Source organism: Pelophylax lessonae (assembly GCF_965119305.1).
Source record: "Pelophylax lessonae genome assembly, chromosome: 8".
Classification (NCBI taxonomy): Eukaryota; Metazoa; Chordata; class Amphibia; order Anura; family Ranidae; genus Pelophylax; species Pelophylax lessonae.
The window spans coordinates 14997553-15014824 of record NC_138775.1 but is presented as its reverse complement, the minus strand read 5'-3'; the positions used below and the strand labels follow the sequence as shown (position 1 = coordinate 15014824).

At 46.3% G+C, this 17272-nt stretch overlaps 1 protein-coding gene across 1 annotated transcript in view; it reads right to left on the bottom strand.

Annotated features, from left to right (window-relative positions):
• Positions 1–2034: 2034 nt before the first annotated feature.
• Positions 2035–17272, bottom strand: part of RBSN (rabenosyn, RAB effector) — a 38070-nt gene continuing 22832 nt past the window's right edge. Inside the window, exons 9-12 of the mRNA XM_082266643.1 lie at positions 15246–15332; positions 10064–10166; positions 8721–8825; positions 2035–3275 (exon numbers count right to left, since the gene is read on the bottom strand). Of these exons, the coding sequence (XP_082122769.1) occupies positions 2211–3275; positions 8721–8825; positions 10064–10166; positions 15246–15332 (1360 nt within the window). The 3' untranslated portion in view covers positions 2035–2210. The remainder of the gene's footprint in view (positions 3276–8720; positions 8826–10063; positions 10167–15245; positions 15333–17272) is intronic.

The following is a 17272-nucleotide window of genomic DNA, read 5'->3' as shown; positions in this document are numbered from 1 at the left end:
ATGGGGCACCATTCCTCCCAATGACACCAATGATGGGCCATTATTTCCTTCTACTGATACCAATGATGGGGCACTATTCCTCTCACCGACACCAACGGAGGAGCACTATTCCTCCCACTGATACCAACGATGGGGCACTATAGCTGATTTAACATAAGCAGCTTTAAAATGAATAGGGAGTATAAGCTGTCATGATACAATCTGATTTAACTGTGCAAGAACTGTAGGAGTGTGTACCTACTAAGGAGGACACGTACTGTCCTATATAAAATATATATTGTTATCTGAAGGCAGAAATCCCCCTATTTAAATTTCTTTTACCAAATGTTCATCTTAGGAGGGACAAGGACTGCAGTAGTAGCAGGAAAAAAAAACCACTAGGAGTGATCACCAACTCTCTCCAATTTCATTAGAAGTCTTCCATTAGCCTTAATTGGTCACCTCTCTAGTAATTAGTGTGAATTCTTTTGGTAGCATGACAGAGGGCAGTGTATAAAAAAGCTGCTGCCTGGTTGTGTCACCCCCAGCTTAGTGTACAACAGCAGAATAAAGTGTTAGCCCCCTCCCCGGGAATTGGGGGGCTCAGTATGTTTGTGCTTAGCATTTTCTTACTAGCTGATGTCTTGATATACCGGCAACTCACCTCCCAAATCTCAGCAGCAGCAGCACTGGTACAATGGAGCCACCAGGTGCCTTTCATTTTTGAAGAGATCGCCTGCTCCTCCACTAAGGCCTGTAGTGTATTATAGATGTAACAGCTCTGACACTAAGAAAATGTAATGCTTTGTTCACTATCCCACGCATACATTTTCTTATCAGATGCTTATTTGAGTTCTGTGAAGATTTGTTCCTATTGACCAAAGCAAGGCCTGCTGCAAAATTGACCTTCTACGACAGCTTTAGGTCCACAGGCCCGGCTCTAGACAGTGGCTTGTTCCCATCAGGCAATAATATATATACATACACACACATATATAAAAGTCTTCACAGGGATATTTGGAATCTTTGCTAGGCTGGTTGACATTCAATGGCCAGTCCTTAAAGAGGTTCTCCAAGCAGATTTTTCATTAGGCAGCCTGGCTCTTGAAGTGGAACGTGCGTCAAAATTTTTTTTGATGGAGTAGAAAAAGTTAGGTTTTTACTGTTGTCTGTATAACCTTTGGGGAGATTTACCCTGACTTCCCATGCTGGTGACTGCTGTCAGCAGAACAGAATGTTAAGAGTAATCTAATGGTCACTAGAAGACAAAAAGGGAAGGAACATGTCCCTCAATTCCTGCTGCACTCAAAAAGGAAGGAACATGTCCCTCAATTCCTGCTGCACTCAAAAAGGAAGGAACATGTCCCTCAATTCCTGCTGCACTCAAAAAGGAAGGAACATGTCCCTCAATTCCTGCTGCACTCAAAAAGGAAGGAACATGTCCCTCAATTCCTGCTGCACTTCCAAGACAAGGAGGTGGAGAATAATCAGACCAAAAGGGAACACAGCAAAAAAAAAAGAGGTTCTAACCTTTCCCAACTCTGCCAGGTTTTGGCTGTAGGTCCATTATGACATAAATATCCTATTCCAAGCTTTCAAAAGAGAGCACTTACACCTGTCCGAGGGCCTATTGAGTGCTATGATACCTAGAAGTCAGATTGGATGTCAAGGACGGCACTGCCCAACAATCAGCTAAGACGATAGCCACCGGTTGATATTGCGGGCCAAATTAACGAAGCACTTTATTGGTAAAATGTGGCGTGCTATCATGCACCTTGGTGGCTACCATGCCGTTATCAGCTAGTCGTTCTGTGCTGTATGAAATAATCCAGATGAATTGGCCTTTGAGATCATCATGAAGGGGTCTGGCCAGCTTGGCCCGTTGTCAGTTTGCAGGGTTCTTGACTACAAGCCAGATTTAGATTAGCAGAACAATAGAACATCTTTTAAAGAAAAAAAGGATGAGTATTTCCACACTGTCAGCCACCATTACATGGATTAATTCAAAGTTTTCTGCAGAGACCCTTTTTAAAAAAAAATGTATTTTCTCAAGGTTTCATCACAGAGTGAACTCTGTATACCAGAGAAATGTAGGCCTTGTGTACATCTGGTGCCCATACCACCTCCATGAATTATGCTGGTTGCAAACCTATAATCATATGCAGGATGGGCTGGACAGGATGAAGAACATTAATTTATTCTTAAGAAAAGGCGTCTTCTGTCCCGGGAAGTCATTTTGACAGTTCTTTCTGCTTGGCCAAAGTCTTCTTCAGTTCTCTGAGGTTTTCCGTTAAGACCTCCACTTCGTCCAGTCGACCGCTGTGCTTGGCATCAAATATGTAGGCCTTGATATTGTCGATCTGCTGCAGAAGTAGGTCTTCTTCTATCACCTCCTCTTCGTTTGTTCCCGGGTCATCAGGCTCATCGAATGGGTTTCCCGGACGAGCCCCCTCATCTTCCACAAATGGATTTTTTGCGGCAGGTGCTTTAGGGGACATGACAGGAGAGTCCACAAATGGATTGGTGTAGGTCACAGTTTTCTCAGCTTGTTCCTCCGGCTTTTCCTCATCATCCTCATCGAACGGGTTATACTCTCTAGTGCCGTTCTGCTGGATAAGGTCCGAGGAGGAAGCAGGCACTGGTTCATCGCTATCATCCTCAAAGGGGTTTGTGAGAGCAGGTTTGGTCTCTTCTGCCTTTGGCAGAACAGGGGAAATACGGAAGTTGGAAACCGCTTCTAAAGACCATTGAGAAATTTCCGGAGAGGTCTGTAGAGGGCTAGTGTCTCCTTTAGGGAGCTGAAGATCCAGGGCTGCCGTCTGCTTGTCCTGCCACCTGGCAGGCTGGCTCTGCTCTCGGAAATCCAGTGAGTGAGTCCTGTTGTGCTGGGTCAGCCCCTTGCGTAGCTCTCTGCTTTCTTCCGTCCTCCTCAGCACCTCCAGCTGCTCTCTCTGCATGTCCTCCTCTTCTGCCAGCTCCTTGGACATCTGAATGGCTCTCTCCACTTGCTGCTGGTCATATTCATCCTGCAGCTGCCTCAAGTTGTCCTCCAGCATGTGCACCTCATCCACTCTCCCAGCGTCACGTGCCTGGTGGATGTAAGAGGTGATGTTTTCAATCTGTTGCAGAAGAGGGTCTGAGGTCTCTCGAATGCGAGGAGCACCCGATGTAGGTAGCCACCCCTCTGCCTTCCGAATACGACCCCTCTGCTTCAGCTCCCCATTCACTATGTCTGTGGGACGCGAGAAGCCATCTCTTCTCCTCTCATCTCCCTTCTTCTGGGCATCAAGAGCAGCCTGGTGGAAAAGATATCAAAGACATTTTGAGGGAAGGTGTACCCAAAGAAAGCCGCACCAGGCAGTTCCAGCATATCCACAGTCACAGCCACAGTCACTGTTGCATGCCTTTAGTACTTTAAACCACTTGCCGACCGCCCCACGCAGATTTACTGCGGCAGGGCGGCTCGGCTGCTCATAATCAGGTAGATCTACACAATTATGTGCACGTGGATTCGGTGGTGCGCGCGCACCGCCGGAGCCGCTCTCCCGCTGAGATTAGACACCGCGGGAGCCAGACCGTGGGAGGAGCGGGCTCAATCGCTGCCGGCCTCCCGCGATCTTCGGCTAGAATGACAGAAGAGCTGCTTGCTTATGTAAACAAAGCAGACGGGTCTTCTGTCAGAGAGGCAGGGAAAGATTGTGTGAATTAGCTTAACTGAATCACCGATCTCTCCCTGCCTCTATCCAACCCACCCCCCCCCCCCCTAAGTTAGTAAGCACAAAAGGGAACACGTTTATTATTATACAGGATTTATATAGCGCCAACAGTTTGTGCAGCGCTTTACAATGTGGGGGAAGACAATACAGTTACAGTACAATTCAATACAGGAGGAATCAGAGGGCCCTGCTGGTTAGAGCTTACAATCCTTGATCACCCCCAGTGTCAACCCCTTCCCTGCCAGTGTCATTTATACAGTAACAGTGCATATTATTTAGCACTGATTACTGTATTAAATGTCACTGGTCCCCAAAAAATTTCAAAAGTGTCAGTTAGGGGGCCTGATCTGTCGGCCGCAATGTCGCAGTCCCGATAAAAATCGCTGATCGCCGCCATTACTAATAAAAAATAAATAAATAAATAAAAAGTCCATAAGTGCCGGTTCACACTAGCACGACCTGTCAGGCGACTTGGTCAGCCTGGCAAGTCGTGCATGGTCGCTCCCACTGTGTAGTACAGGAGCCGTTCTAATAGGAGCGACACAAGTCACTCCGACTTAGAAAAAGGGTCCTGTACTACTTGGGGGCGACTTGCATTGACTTCCATTATATGAAGTCCGTGCAAGTCGCGACGAAGTCGCGCTGCACGCGACTTCACAGGTCGCCCCCTAAGTCGGAGCGACCTGTGAGCGGGGACTAAATCTAGCTCCGTTTGTAAACGTTATAACTTTTGCGCAAACCAATTAATATACGCTTTTTGGGATTTTTTTTTTGTTACCGAAAATAGGCAGCAGAACACAAATTGGCCTAAAATGATAAAAAAATTGTTTTTTTATATTCTTTTTATTGGGAATGTTTTATAGCAGATAGTAAAAAAATTTTTTTTTGTTTATATCGCAAAATCTAAAAACCGCAGAGGTGATCAAATACCACCAAAAGAAAGCTCTAGTTGTGGGGAAAAAGGAAATCGATTTTATTTGGGCACAGGGCCGCACAACTGTCAGTTAAAGCAATGCAGTGCCGAATCACAAAAAATGGCCTGGTCATTAAGGGGGTAAAACCTTCCAGAGCTGCATTGGTTAAAACGGAAATGTTGTGAAGGCTGCCACACCTGTCAGAATCAGCTGGTAGAGCTGCACTATTCGGGATAAAATGAGAATCGCAATTTTTTGGCTTAGAATAAAGATTGTGATTCTCGAGTTAACATCACCTTTCACATTATACAAAACATTGGGCTAACTTTACGGTTTAATTCTTTTTAAAAATTAATTGAAGTGTATTTTTTCCCAAACAATTGCGTTTAAAAGACCGCTGGGTGAATACTGTGGGACATAAAATATTGCAACGACTGCCTTTTTTTTCTCTAGGGTCTCTGCTAGAAAATAAATATAATGTTTGGGGGTTCTAAGTAATTTTCTAGCAAAAACTATTTTAATTTAAATTTATTTTTTATTTTGAATTTTAATGTGTAAGCAACAAGTGTCAGAAAAAGGCTTAGGGCCCTTTCACACGGGCGCTCCGTATGTCCGCAAATCATCCTATTTTTTTGCGGATGATTTGCGGACATAATGTAAGTCTATGGCATTGCGGATGTCAGCGGAATACCATCCGCTGACATCCGATTTTCTTCCTGTCAGTTCTGTTCCGTTTTTTGGAACTGAACAAAACCCTATTTTTGTTCCGTTCAAAAAACAGAAAGGAAGGAAAATCGGATGTCAGCGGTGTCATCCGCAAACCCCCATAGACTTACATTATGTCCGCATATCATCCGCAAACGGGACATTTCTGTCATCCGCTCCGTGGAAAAAAAAAAAAAGGACCACAGCGGAGCTCTCACACGGAGCGGCCGTGTGAAAGAGCCCTTAGGCTTTAAAGCGGTTGTATCCTCAAAAAACAAAAACAAAAAAAACAAACCCCGCAGGACAATGGCATAATGTGTTAGTATGCATCGCATACTAGCTCATTATGAAATACTTTTCTTAGAACGAAGCCCGACACGGTCGCCCGGACACCGCTAAGGCAGCTGACATCTTCCCTCGGCGCCTCTTCCGGGTTCGGCGGCTCCGGCGCTCTGAGTGGCCGGAGCCGCGATGACGTCACTCCCGCGCATGCCTGCGGGAGTTCACTTTCCATCAAGGAGCTCTGAAGGTCCGCCAGACCTTCAGAGCGCATGCGCCGCTGGTGTCAGCGGGCTGCATGCAGGGCAAATATCTCCTAAACCGTGCAGGTTTAGGAGATATTAATTTTACCTACAGGTAAGTCTTATTATAGGCTTACCTGTAGGTAAAAGTTAAAAAGCGGAGTATACTACCGCTTTAACCACTTAAGCCCCGGACGATTTGGCTGCTCCTATTTTGCGATTTGGCACTGCGTGAATTAAACGGACAATTGCGCGGTTGTGTGAAGCTGTACCCAAATGAAATTTACGTCCTTTTTTTTCCCACACACAGAGCTTTCTTTTGGTGGTATTTGATCACCTGTGCGATTTTTACTTTTTGTGCTATAAACAAAAAAAGAGCGACAATTTAAAAAAAATAACAATATTTTTCACATTTTTTTATATGAAATTCCCAAAAAAAAAAAAAAAAGTAAAAATCAAAATTTAACATTTTAGGCCAATTTGTTTTCTGCTACATATTTTTGGTAAAAAAAAAAAAATTGCAATAAGTGTATTTTGATTGGTTTGCGCAAAAGTTATCGCGTTTACTAACTAAGGGAAAGATTTCTGTCATTTTTATTGTTTTTTTTTTTTTAACGAGTAATGGCGGCAATCTGCAATTTTTTTTTGCGGGACTGCGACATTGCGGTGGACAGATCGGACCCCTGACTGACATTTTTGACACTTTTGGGGGTACCAGTGACATTACTGCAGTAATCAGTGCTATACATATGCACTGTTACTGTAAAAATGACACTGGCAGGGAAGGGGTTAACTTTATTGGTGATCAAGGGGTTAAGTGTATCCCTAGGGGCGTGCTTCTAACTGTCAATGGGCGTGGCTTTTGATGTAACCACAGAGACATACGATCCTACATAGCAGGATCGTATGATCTCTGCAGTTACATCAGGGAGAATGACAGGCGGCTTTGTTTACATCAGCCGCCTGCCTTTCTCCCTCTCAAGCGGGAGATCGCGAGTGACCGGCGGGCATCGGAGCCGCCGGTCACTCGCGCGGGGATGGCCGTGTGAACGAGTGGGGGCGGGAGCGCACCTCCAGCGGCGCGCGTTCGTCCCCTACAGGCTCCTGGGCGAGCGACGTAGTACTACATCGCTTTGCCACAGTAAATGTACTTGCGGCGGTCGGCAAGTGGTTAAATGGTTAAATAGGACCTCATTTGCAGACTGAAGTTCATCCCTTTGATCTAAAATAGAGGTCCTCAAACTATGGCCCTCCAGTTGTTTAGGAACTACAATTCCCATCATGCCCAGTGATGTCTGTGAATGTCAGAGTTTTACAATGCCTAATGGGAGGTGTAGTTCCGCAACAGCTGGATGACCGTAGTTTGAGGATCCCTGATCTAAAAGAACCAAATGATACAATGTTATCCCTCAGCGCTGAGCAATGTTGACAAACATTTTTGGGCTGCAATTTTTTTTTCTTTTTTGACCGCTCTGAGCAGGCAATGGTTCTGCACTGAATCGTGGAAATGCTGGATTAAGATCGTGAGGGGGGTTAAATCGAAATCGCGATTTTTAGCCGATTAATCGTGCAGCTCTACTGACTGGTGGAGCTTTCTTTTCATAGAACCACAAATCTAATATGCATTTCAAGCTCCGCACCTTAAACTGGCCATTGGTGGTTCGAATTCAGCCGGTTTAGCAGGAACCTCCAGATTTGAACCATGTATGGACAGGCTGAATGTATCCAAGTTGATCTTTAATGCCTCATGCACACTGGACGTTATCAAAACGCCAGAAGAAAAGCTGAAGAAGGAGCTTTTCAGCTTTTTTTGCAGTGGCGTTTTTTAAATTTTTTTTTAGCTTTTTCAGCTGTAGCGTTTCTTTAGCAAAACTATACTCCCACAAAAGCTTATGACTCAAAAACGTTGCTAAACCAGAATAGCTGCGTTTTTCAGCGTTTTTTTTAGCTTAGTGTTAGATCGTTTTTACAGCTAAAAAACTGCTCTCAAATCCCGCTAATTGTGGGGTTTTTTCCAGCCAGAAAACGCCCCTGACAAAAACTGCTGATAACAGCCTGTGTGTGCATGGAGACATAGGACGACGTGCCGGGGGAGACATAGGAGAACATGCCGGGGGAGACATAGGAGAACATGCCGGGGGAGACATAGGAGAACATGCCGGGGGAGACATAGGAGAACATGCCGGGGGAGACATAGGAGAACATGCTGGGGGAGACATAGGAGAACATGCTGGGGAGACATAGGACAACATGCCGGGGGAGACATAGGACAACATGCCGGGGGAGACATAGGACAACATGCCGGGGGAGACATAGGACAACATGCCGGGGGAGACATAGGACAACATGCCGGGGGAGACATAGGACAACATGCCGGGGGAGACATAGGACAACATGCCGGGGGAGACATAGGAGAACATGCCGGGGGAGACATAGGAGAACATGCTGGGGAGACATAGGAGAACATGCTGGGGGAGACATAGGAGAACATGCTGGGGGAGACATAGGAGAACATGCTGGGGGAGACATAGGAGAACATGCTGGGGGAGACATAGGGGAACATGCTGGGGAGACATAGGAGAACATGCTGGGGAGACATAGGAGAACATGCCGGGGAGACATAGGAGAACATGCTGGGGAGACATAGGAGGACATGCTGGGGAGACATAGGAGAACATGCTGGGGAGACATAGGAGAACATGCTGGGGAGACATAGGAGAACATGCTGGGGAGACATAGGAGAACATGCTGGGGCGTTTATTGGCTGCAGAAAAAAAATCTGACGCAAAAAACAGCTACTGTAAAAACGTCCCGTGTGCATGAGGCCTTAGTATAAAGGAAATCTTTCATCCAGCCATTCGTGTTTTTGCCATTTGCTCTCTCACCTGTCGTTCTCTCTGTAGTTTCAGCTCATTTTCTTGTTTACGCTTCTCCTTCAGCTCTTCATATTGTTCTTTGGTTGGCAGTGACATTAGACCCAAAAGTTTTTCCTGGGGAGAAAAAAAAAAAAAAACAGATTCATCTAAACCCTTATCTAACCCTCTTCTTACCCTATTCCTCCCACTGACACCAATGATGGGGAACTAATTCTCCTACTGACACCAGAGATGAGGCTCGATACTTTCCACTGACACCAATGATGGGGCACTATTCCTCCCACTGACACCAATGATGGGGCACTATTCCTCCCACTGACACCAATGATGGGGCACTATTCTTCCCACTGACACCAATGATGGGGCACTATTCTTCCCACTGACACCAATGATGGGGCACTATTCCTCCCACTGACACCAATGATGGGGCACTATTCCTCCCACTGACACCAATGATGGGGCACTATTCCTCCCACTGACCCCAATGATGGGGCACTATTCCTCCCACTGACACCAATGATGGGGCACTATTCCTCCCACTGACACCAATGATGGGGCACTATTCTTCCCACTGACACCAATGATGGGGCACTATTCCTCCCACTGACACCAATGATGGGGCACTATTCCTCCCACTGACACCAATGATGGGGCACTAATTCTCCCACTGACAGCAGAGATGAGGCCGGATTCTTCCCAATGAAATCAATGATGTACATTTATTTTTACTCCCACTGACCACCAAGCCAATGGCATTGTTTAATCCCATCGATGCCAGGGCATTTTCTACTCCCATTGGCCACAGTCTGGCCCTCCTAAAGTTTGAAGGCCAGTAGACTGGCCCTTTGTTTTGGAAGTTTGGAGACCCCTGATTTAGCAGAATAAAACCTCTTACTTATGTTATCTCTTAATGTTTAGCATTGAAACAATAATTGTGTATTTTTAAACTTTAGGACATCTGAAGCTGCTTTAGGTTGCAGCAAACTGCTCATGCGATCACAGCTGAAGGTCAAAGTTCAGGGAGAGTCACCGAATGATCAGCTCTGCCTGATTATTATTTCACCAAACCCCCTCCCCCTTTAGCTGAGATCATAGGACTAATATGCTGGCAGTCGCTCCCATTACCAGGACTAGCAAGAAGAATGAACTCCAAGGGAAAAGTAAAATTAATTTTTACTTGTAAACTCTGACCTCTTTAACTACTTATTAGCTGGGGAAAGGGGGGGGATTTCATTCAGACTAAGTTTGCATTATAACCATACGCATTACAAGTGGTAATTCTGGCATATTTAAAGGACTATGAATTCCCCTTTAAATTGTAGTGATTTTCGTAGCTCCGGTGAAGCGGATACCTGTACAAACAGCGTGGCCGAATATCGCACCATCTTCTGCAGCTGCAAGTTTTTCGGGTGAGGTTTGGGCTCTTCGTTCACCCCCAAAATTAGGATTTTTTTGCTAAAATAAGCAGTTTAAAAAAATAAATAAATAAAAAAAGATTAACACCAAAAGGATAATCGCAAAGATGAAATCTTCACATTTAATCCAGTTATAAAATCCAGTAATAAATGATTTATAGAGGGCCTGAAATGTGGAAGCTGTGCCTAAAAAGAAGCACAAAGGGCAAAAAACAAGTCTATAATTTGTGTTATCAGTTGACTTTTTAATGGACACGGTTATGTTAGGAGTTCTCCTTTAGACCCGGTTCACACTACTACGACTTGGGACGCAACTTGTGCGACCTCAAGTCTCTTGTCATTACAAATTTAATGTAAATGAATGATAGCCGCCTTAATATGCACTACTGACGTCGCTCCCACTTCAGAAAAGGTTCCTGTACTACTTCAAGGTGACCTCTATCCGACTTGTGCACACAGACTTCAATGGGAGTCGGATCCTTATCTATTTTCAAGCGACTGTGATCAGACTTTCCAGGAAGAAGAAAAAGATTACCCAGGCATTCCCCACAGACAAAGTCGCCTATCATTTAAGTCGCGCTAAAGTCGCTCCTTCATGGGGCGACTTTCTGGTAGCGGTAGTGTGAACCGGTGTTCCATCAGATTTCCCTACCTACGTCGTTTCCGGTTGAGATCAGCTGTGGATTCGTCATGCAGCAGCTTGTAGCCGCGTCACACGTCCTATTGGGCATGCGCAGAATAGGTAGGGAATTTTGATAACATCGTAAGGGGTCAGGCAAAAGCCCTAGTGTGCATGCGCACCAACGGGTCGGGCAACGGGATCTCTTATAGCAAACATCCATCCGATCTCCATGGCCCACACTGTGCCGACCCAACAATGAGACAGTGGGCGTGCGCGTTTGGTTAGGGAATAGGATTGTCCCATTGTCGGCTCGGCGCAGTGTGTGCCATGGAGATCGGATGTATATTTGCTATAAGAGATGCCGCTGCCCGATCCGTTGATGCGCATGCACACGCTCATGCGCAGTAGGACTTCGCCTCACCCCTTACGTTATCAAAATTCCCTACCTATTCTGCGCATGCGCAGTAGGGCGTGTGACGCGGGCTACAGCTGGTGCATGACAAACCCGCACCGGAAATGACGTAGGTAGGGAAATCTGATGGGGTATGGTTTTCTGATAGAACACCGGCTCTTAATGTATGATAAAAATAAAAAATCTTAAACTGATACTAAAGGAAACATTTTATTTATAACAAACATGTCATATTTGCCTGCTCTATGTAATAGTTTTGCACAGAGCAGCCCCGATGCTCCTCTTCTCGGTTCCCCAGCTGGCACTCCTAGCTCCTCCTCCCTGCTGAGTGCCTCCATAGCAAGCTGCTTGCTATGGGGGCACTCATGCACGTTTGCTCCTGAGCCCCACTCTGTGTTCATTAACACACAACAAGTAAAATCTCCTGCGCTCAAATGCTGTGTTCAAGGGATGGCAATATTGCTGGCACTTAGGATCTTGCTGGACGATGGGTATCCATACAAACTGAAAACATAGAAAACAAGAGAAGGGCGCATCGACCTAGTGCAATACCACCAAGGACGCTTTCCAGTCCTCCTGCTTTATCAAAAAGCATCTTTGTCTTGGAGGTCTCCTGAAAAGGGCACGCCCATCGCAGCAGCAATATCACCATCTGAATCAGAGGAGAGAGACAATCTGGGCCTCTTTCTAGCAGCACGTTCAGCCATCAGCACCTCCATTTTGGACACTAAGGACGCCACAACAGCAGCCAAATCAGGCATAACAGGAGCCACAGCAGGACTGGGGTCCCCTACCAGGGCTGGAGGGAATTTGTCGTCCTGAGAATCCAAGGTGAAAAATAACAGTGCAATAAAAAAGGGAACCGTCCCTTTAACACCGCTGTGGAGTGCGCAGCCCACCGCTATGTTAACAGTGACAAAGGACCCCCAATAGGAGAAGAAAACTGAGCCAGAAATGACAAAAACAGAAGGTTATGGAAGAGATAGTCTGCAGAGCCCACAGAGTGTTACCCCCAAGGTCGCTGCTTCAGAGGAAAAGGAAGTGAGGTCAGAAGAGGCTGAACTATAAGCTGCAAAGGACTCAGGGAAAATGGCTGCCCATAGAACTGAATGGGAGACTTCGGGAAAATGGCCACCGAACATGTGCGGAACGATCGTTCTGCCACACGCAAGATGGCGCCGGATGGCGCCAAAACAGCATGTAATACAGCCCACAGTGAAGCCAACATGCTTGCCCAAAGTAAAGATGGCGGACCGCACGGTTTTACCCCCGCTGCGGCAGCCACACACGCCTGTACCCCCAGTGAAACACCTAAGTGACACAGGGAAGGGGGCTCCCACAACCACACAGCACCATAACGCAGTGCATGTACAAAAAAGACCCCACAGGGATCACAAACAGGGAGGCCCACACCGGCACAGACATGGGGGACACACAGCAACACAGGACTGCCACCCCACACAGAGGCCCCACACAGAAGTACTTACCTGTACCAGATGGCGTGGGGAGCCTCTCAGAATGGAAAGCCGCTGTCCTCATCTGACAGGGAATGCCGTTAGCCAAGGACAGGACACTGCAGCCCCGCAGATGCGTCCAGTGAGGTAGCCACCTCACGGCTGCATCCCTGCTGCGAGCAGGGATGGGTCGTTCATAACGCCAGGACGAACCATGGCTGAACGCTCGATGGCGGGCTGGGGGTCCCTCTGACCCTCTGCCCTGGGGAACCAGGGCGGTCAGTCTGAATCCCAGCGCCGCATGAATCCATCTTCATCCGAAGAAACGACTAAATCAAAGAAAAAACTGACATTTTCAAAGAAAATCAAATAAAAAAAGATTAGAAAGGCTGAGACTGGAGCCCCAGCACAGGGAAGCCTAACTACTCCTGACACTAGGCAGAAAGAAACTGAGTTGGGAGTGGTCACTGCAGGGGGGTATTGACCAGTGGGACAGCCCCCATGGGTGTGTATATGCAAATGCCTTTGTTCTTTTGACTAAGTCTTATGCCTAGCTACTCCTGCGGAGCGGAACTCAATACCCAATAGTGATGACTTAGAGGAGGCGGCGACTGTCGGAGGACGTAAGAGAAATTAACTTTTTATTTTATGCTTACTTTCAGCATATGCTTGTGAGTATAATGTATGGCATGTATGGTCTTGATAAAAAGGCCAGCTACAGCGTTTGCTGGTTATAACCCTAATGATGTATTCCAGTGAGTTTTACTAAAACAGGTGATATGTGACAAACCTAAAAACTGTCAGTAAAAAGTATAAAAAATATATATATATGGCGATGATAATATGGTAAATTAAAAAGTGCTTAATGAACAACCTTATGATGTTTGCAAAAACACTCAATTATCTAATAAATAAATATGTGCCACAATATACATCAGTGACTTCATAAATAGAGAATCAATATATATATATAATCAATAAAGAAAAGTGAAATTGAATGATCATGTATAATAATAATAATAATAATAATAAAGTCCAAAAAAGGTGACTGTAGTGCTCAAAAATGATTAACAAAGTCCTTAGTGACTGTGAATTTTCCAACGGTTCAAAGGTGCAAGTGCTCAATGTGAGTGTCCATATACTCTAGGACATTGATTCCTTTCACCGTGTGTGTGGGTAGAGTAAATCACTTACCAGATCTTGTGGGTCCTATATGCCTTATGGCATTAGGACCACTCGCGCTTAATTCCCCCCCTGGGATGGGTTCCCCTTTATGCTCCTAAGGGCTGGTAACAGGCTCCTTCTCACTCCGGGGTATACGACCAGTTGGGTATGGGGGGGGGGGGGGGGAGGAAAAAAGTTCCCGATGGTGTAGTAAATTAAGATTCCATTTATTACCCACAATATGGGTTTTTAAAAACAGTAGAATGTACAGATGAAGAAATGGTGGTCAGCGGTGCGGGCTGCGCATCCTCTCTGCAGTGGCGAGCGGTGCTCCTGGCTTGCGTTCCACCTTTCGTGACGCTATGCGTTCCCACTAACGCGTTTCGTCACTTCCTGTGACGTCCTCAGAGATAATGTATGTCATGTTTTTAATTTTCCAATAAATATCTTGTGATATTGCACTAGGACGGAGTGCCCTTCTCTTGTTTTCTAGGTTTCCATTAACACACAAAACAGGGATCGGCTCTGCCCCCACCCCCTGCTCCCTCCTCAATGGCTGTGATTGACAGCAGTGGGAGCCAATGGCTCTCGCTGCTGTGTCTGAGACAATGAGGAAGGAGAGAGAGGAGCTGCTCCCGTGCACATTGCTGGATCGAGACCGGGCTCATGTAAATATAATGCAAGTATAATGGGGGCTAGGGGAGGAGGGGGCGCGGTGGGCAGCATAGAAAGTGTCATCCAGTTTGCTTTTATTACATTGCATGTAGGGGCTAAAATAAACACAAAAAAGTGGGCGCTCATGTATGGTTGAAGATGCATTTTCTAAGAGGGTTTCAGGAAACATGCAATAAAAACACCATCCCTAAAACTCGAAGCACGAACACCTCCCCCCCCCAACACACCCTACCTGAATCAGAAGAGGGTGCATCTTCCCAGGAGAATCCTGGGAGTCCATACCGTTGAGGCTGGGGAATAAGTTTGCAAGAGCCTCCATTGCAAAAATGTAGTAGAGTTGGATTCACACTACCTGCATAGGAAAACAAACATTCTGTGGGCTAGTGTCCATGCTGGGCAGGCTTGAGGGGACGGTGCCTTGCATTTTTACAATGCAACAGTCCATTAAAAAACGCAGGGTGAGACAGAGAGCTGCAGAAAAATGCAGACATGTTGCAGTTTTCTGCACCGTTCTGTCCCACAGCTGACAGCTGTGCGCAAGTGTAAACAAAGCACACAGAAAACGATTGTTTTCTGTGTGCCCCATGCGGAAAAATGTGTTTTTCTTCTGAATAAAAAATGCATCTTCAGCCATACATGAGCGCCCATTTTTCTTTGCTTATTTTAACCCCAGCATGCAAAGTAATAGCAGCAAACTAAATGACCCTTTCCATGCTGCTACATCTATGGTTTAAGCACTCAAAAGAGCATCTTTTTCAATTGAATTCCATGCAAAAAATACTTGTTTCTCACCTTAAAGCATCGATTAACTCATAGAGCTTCTGCACCTCCACCCTCAGGTTGTTGGCATGGTCCAAATTGTAGGTTGTCTCACCAGCGCTGCAGGGTAAAATAAATACAAAACACAAGTCAAAACGAAATCGTCAGATAATTACCCCTTGTCAGCAACACACAGATAGGAGCTGCAAAATATCACAAGGAAAGTGGGCGTGCAAGGCGTGTAGAAGTACAGTAAGACAGCCTCACCAAACACCCACATTGTTTTTGGAAATGTATTTAGGTATTTTAACTAGTTGAGGGTTTTGTTCAATTGATTCTTAAATGCAGGGTGCAAAAAAAAAAAATAAATAACTCGCAATTCCATAACAGCTTCAAAGCAATGCATCATATGAGTCTTGTGCAAGCCTGAGGGTCCAACATTACCCCATGGAGGCCAGCAGTGCATCCACTCCTAACCTGGAACAGCAAGTCAGCCATCACCAGATGCCCACACTGGCCTACTGGTTTCACCATAGACCTGCAGCTCAATTCCAACATCACAGCTATGTGAGGTGTCTCTTCTGATGGCCTCCAAAGTCAAGCCCAAGAAGGTGCAGGCCTGTCACTTCTTCCAAGGGGGGGTACAATTAGAGTTTGTGGGCCTTGCTGTGCCTCCTATGGTGGCGGAGGAAGGAAACCTCACTGCAGTAAACACACTCGTCTGAGGAAGGGTGTGGGGGTAAGTATCAAATCTTCCAGGAGATCTAAGAGATCTTCCAGGAGGTATGGTGTTATGTCTCCCATGGCCCAGAGTTAGGCTGGGGGTAGAAGTATGGAAGCCGGAGCTCGGTTTTCCTCCCTGTGTGCATTAATGAACCTTGGGGACAGGGGGGGGGACGGGGACGGGGGGGGGGGAGGGGGACTACTGGGGGCAGTATAGGACTAGAAAGCCCAGCAATATACTACAGCAGGGGGTGGTGGAGGACTAGAGGGCCCAGCATCACACTACAGGGGGCAGTATAGGACTAGAAAGCCCAGCAATATACTACAGAAAGGGTGGTGAAGGAATAAAGGGCCCAGCATCACACTACAGGAGGCAGTATAGGACTAGAAAGCCCAGCAATATACTACAGCAGGGGGTGGTGAAGGACTAGAGGGCCCAGCATCACACTACAGGGGGGCAGTATAGGACTAGAAAGCCCAGCAATATACTACAGCAGGGGGTGGTGGAGGACTAGAGGGCCCAGCTTCACACTACAGGGGGCAGTATAGGACTAGAAAGCCCAGCAATATACTACAGCAGGGGGTGGTGGAGGACTAGAGGGCCCAGCTTCACACTACAGGGGGCAGTATAGGACTAGAAAGCCCAGCAATATTACTACAGCAGGGGGTGGTGGAGGACTAGAGGGCCCAGCATCACACTCCAGGGGGCAGTATAGGACTAAAAAGCCCAAAATTACACTACGGGGGTGGCAGAGGACTAGAGGGCCCGGCATGCTGCTCTGGTGATGTTTTCCTTCTTCACGTCGGACCTCTGATTGTAGACTTCTCCTCCGGGCTGTAGACATGTTCTGTAGTAGGAGGAATAACCTGATATTGTGCTGACAGGTCTTTCTGCTGTAGAACTACAACTCTACAGCAGAAAGACCTGGGTTTCGGGAGTGGAGAGGTCTCCACTCCCAAAATCCACCTCATCCAGCTCCCCAGGTCCAATGTTCCTGGGGTAGATTCTGAGCTGGATAGTGCAGTAGGTTCTAGCAACTAGCACAAAGGTATTGCAATATTACGTTTCTGATAAGGCAATGAGTCTGAGCTTGTGTGGGAGCCTCAGGTTTCTTGTTTTGGGTGGGCAAAGTCACACTATTATGTACTGCCCTGGAAGATGATTGGGTGGAAGATGATTGGGTGGAAAATGATTGGGTGGAAAATGATTGGGTGGAAAATAAATAGGTTTGCATGTAGTCCCAATTTAATAATTCATATACTTATAAATTGTATAAATCTGCCCCATACTAGTCCCCTTGTATATAAATTGCTAAAAAAAAAAGGGAATTTGAAGC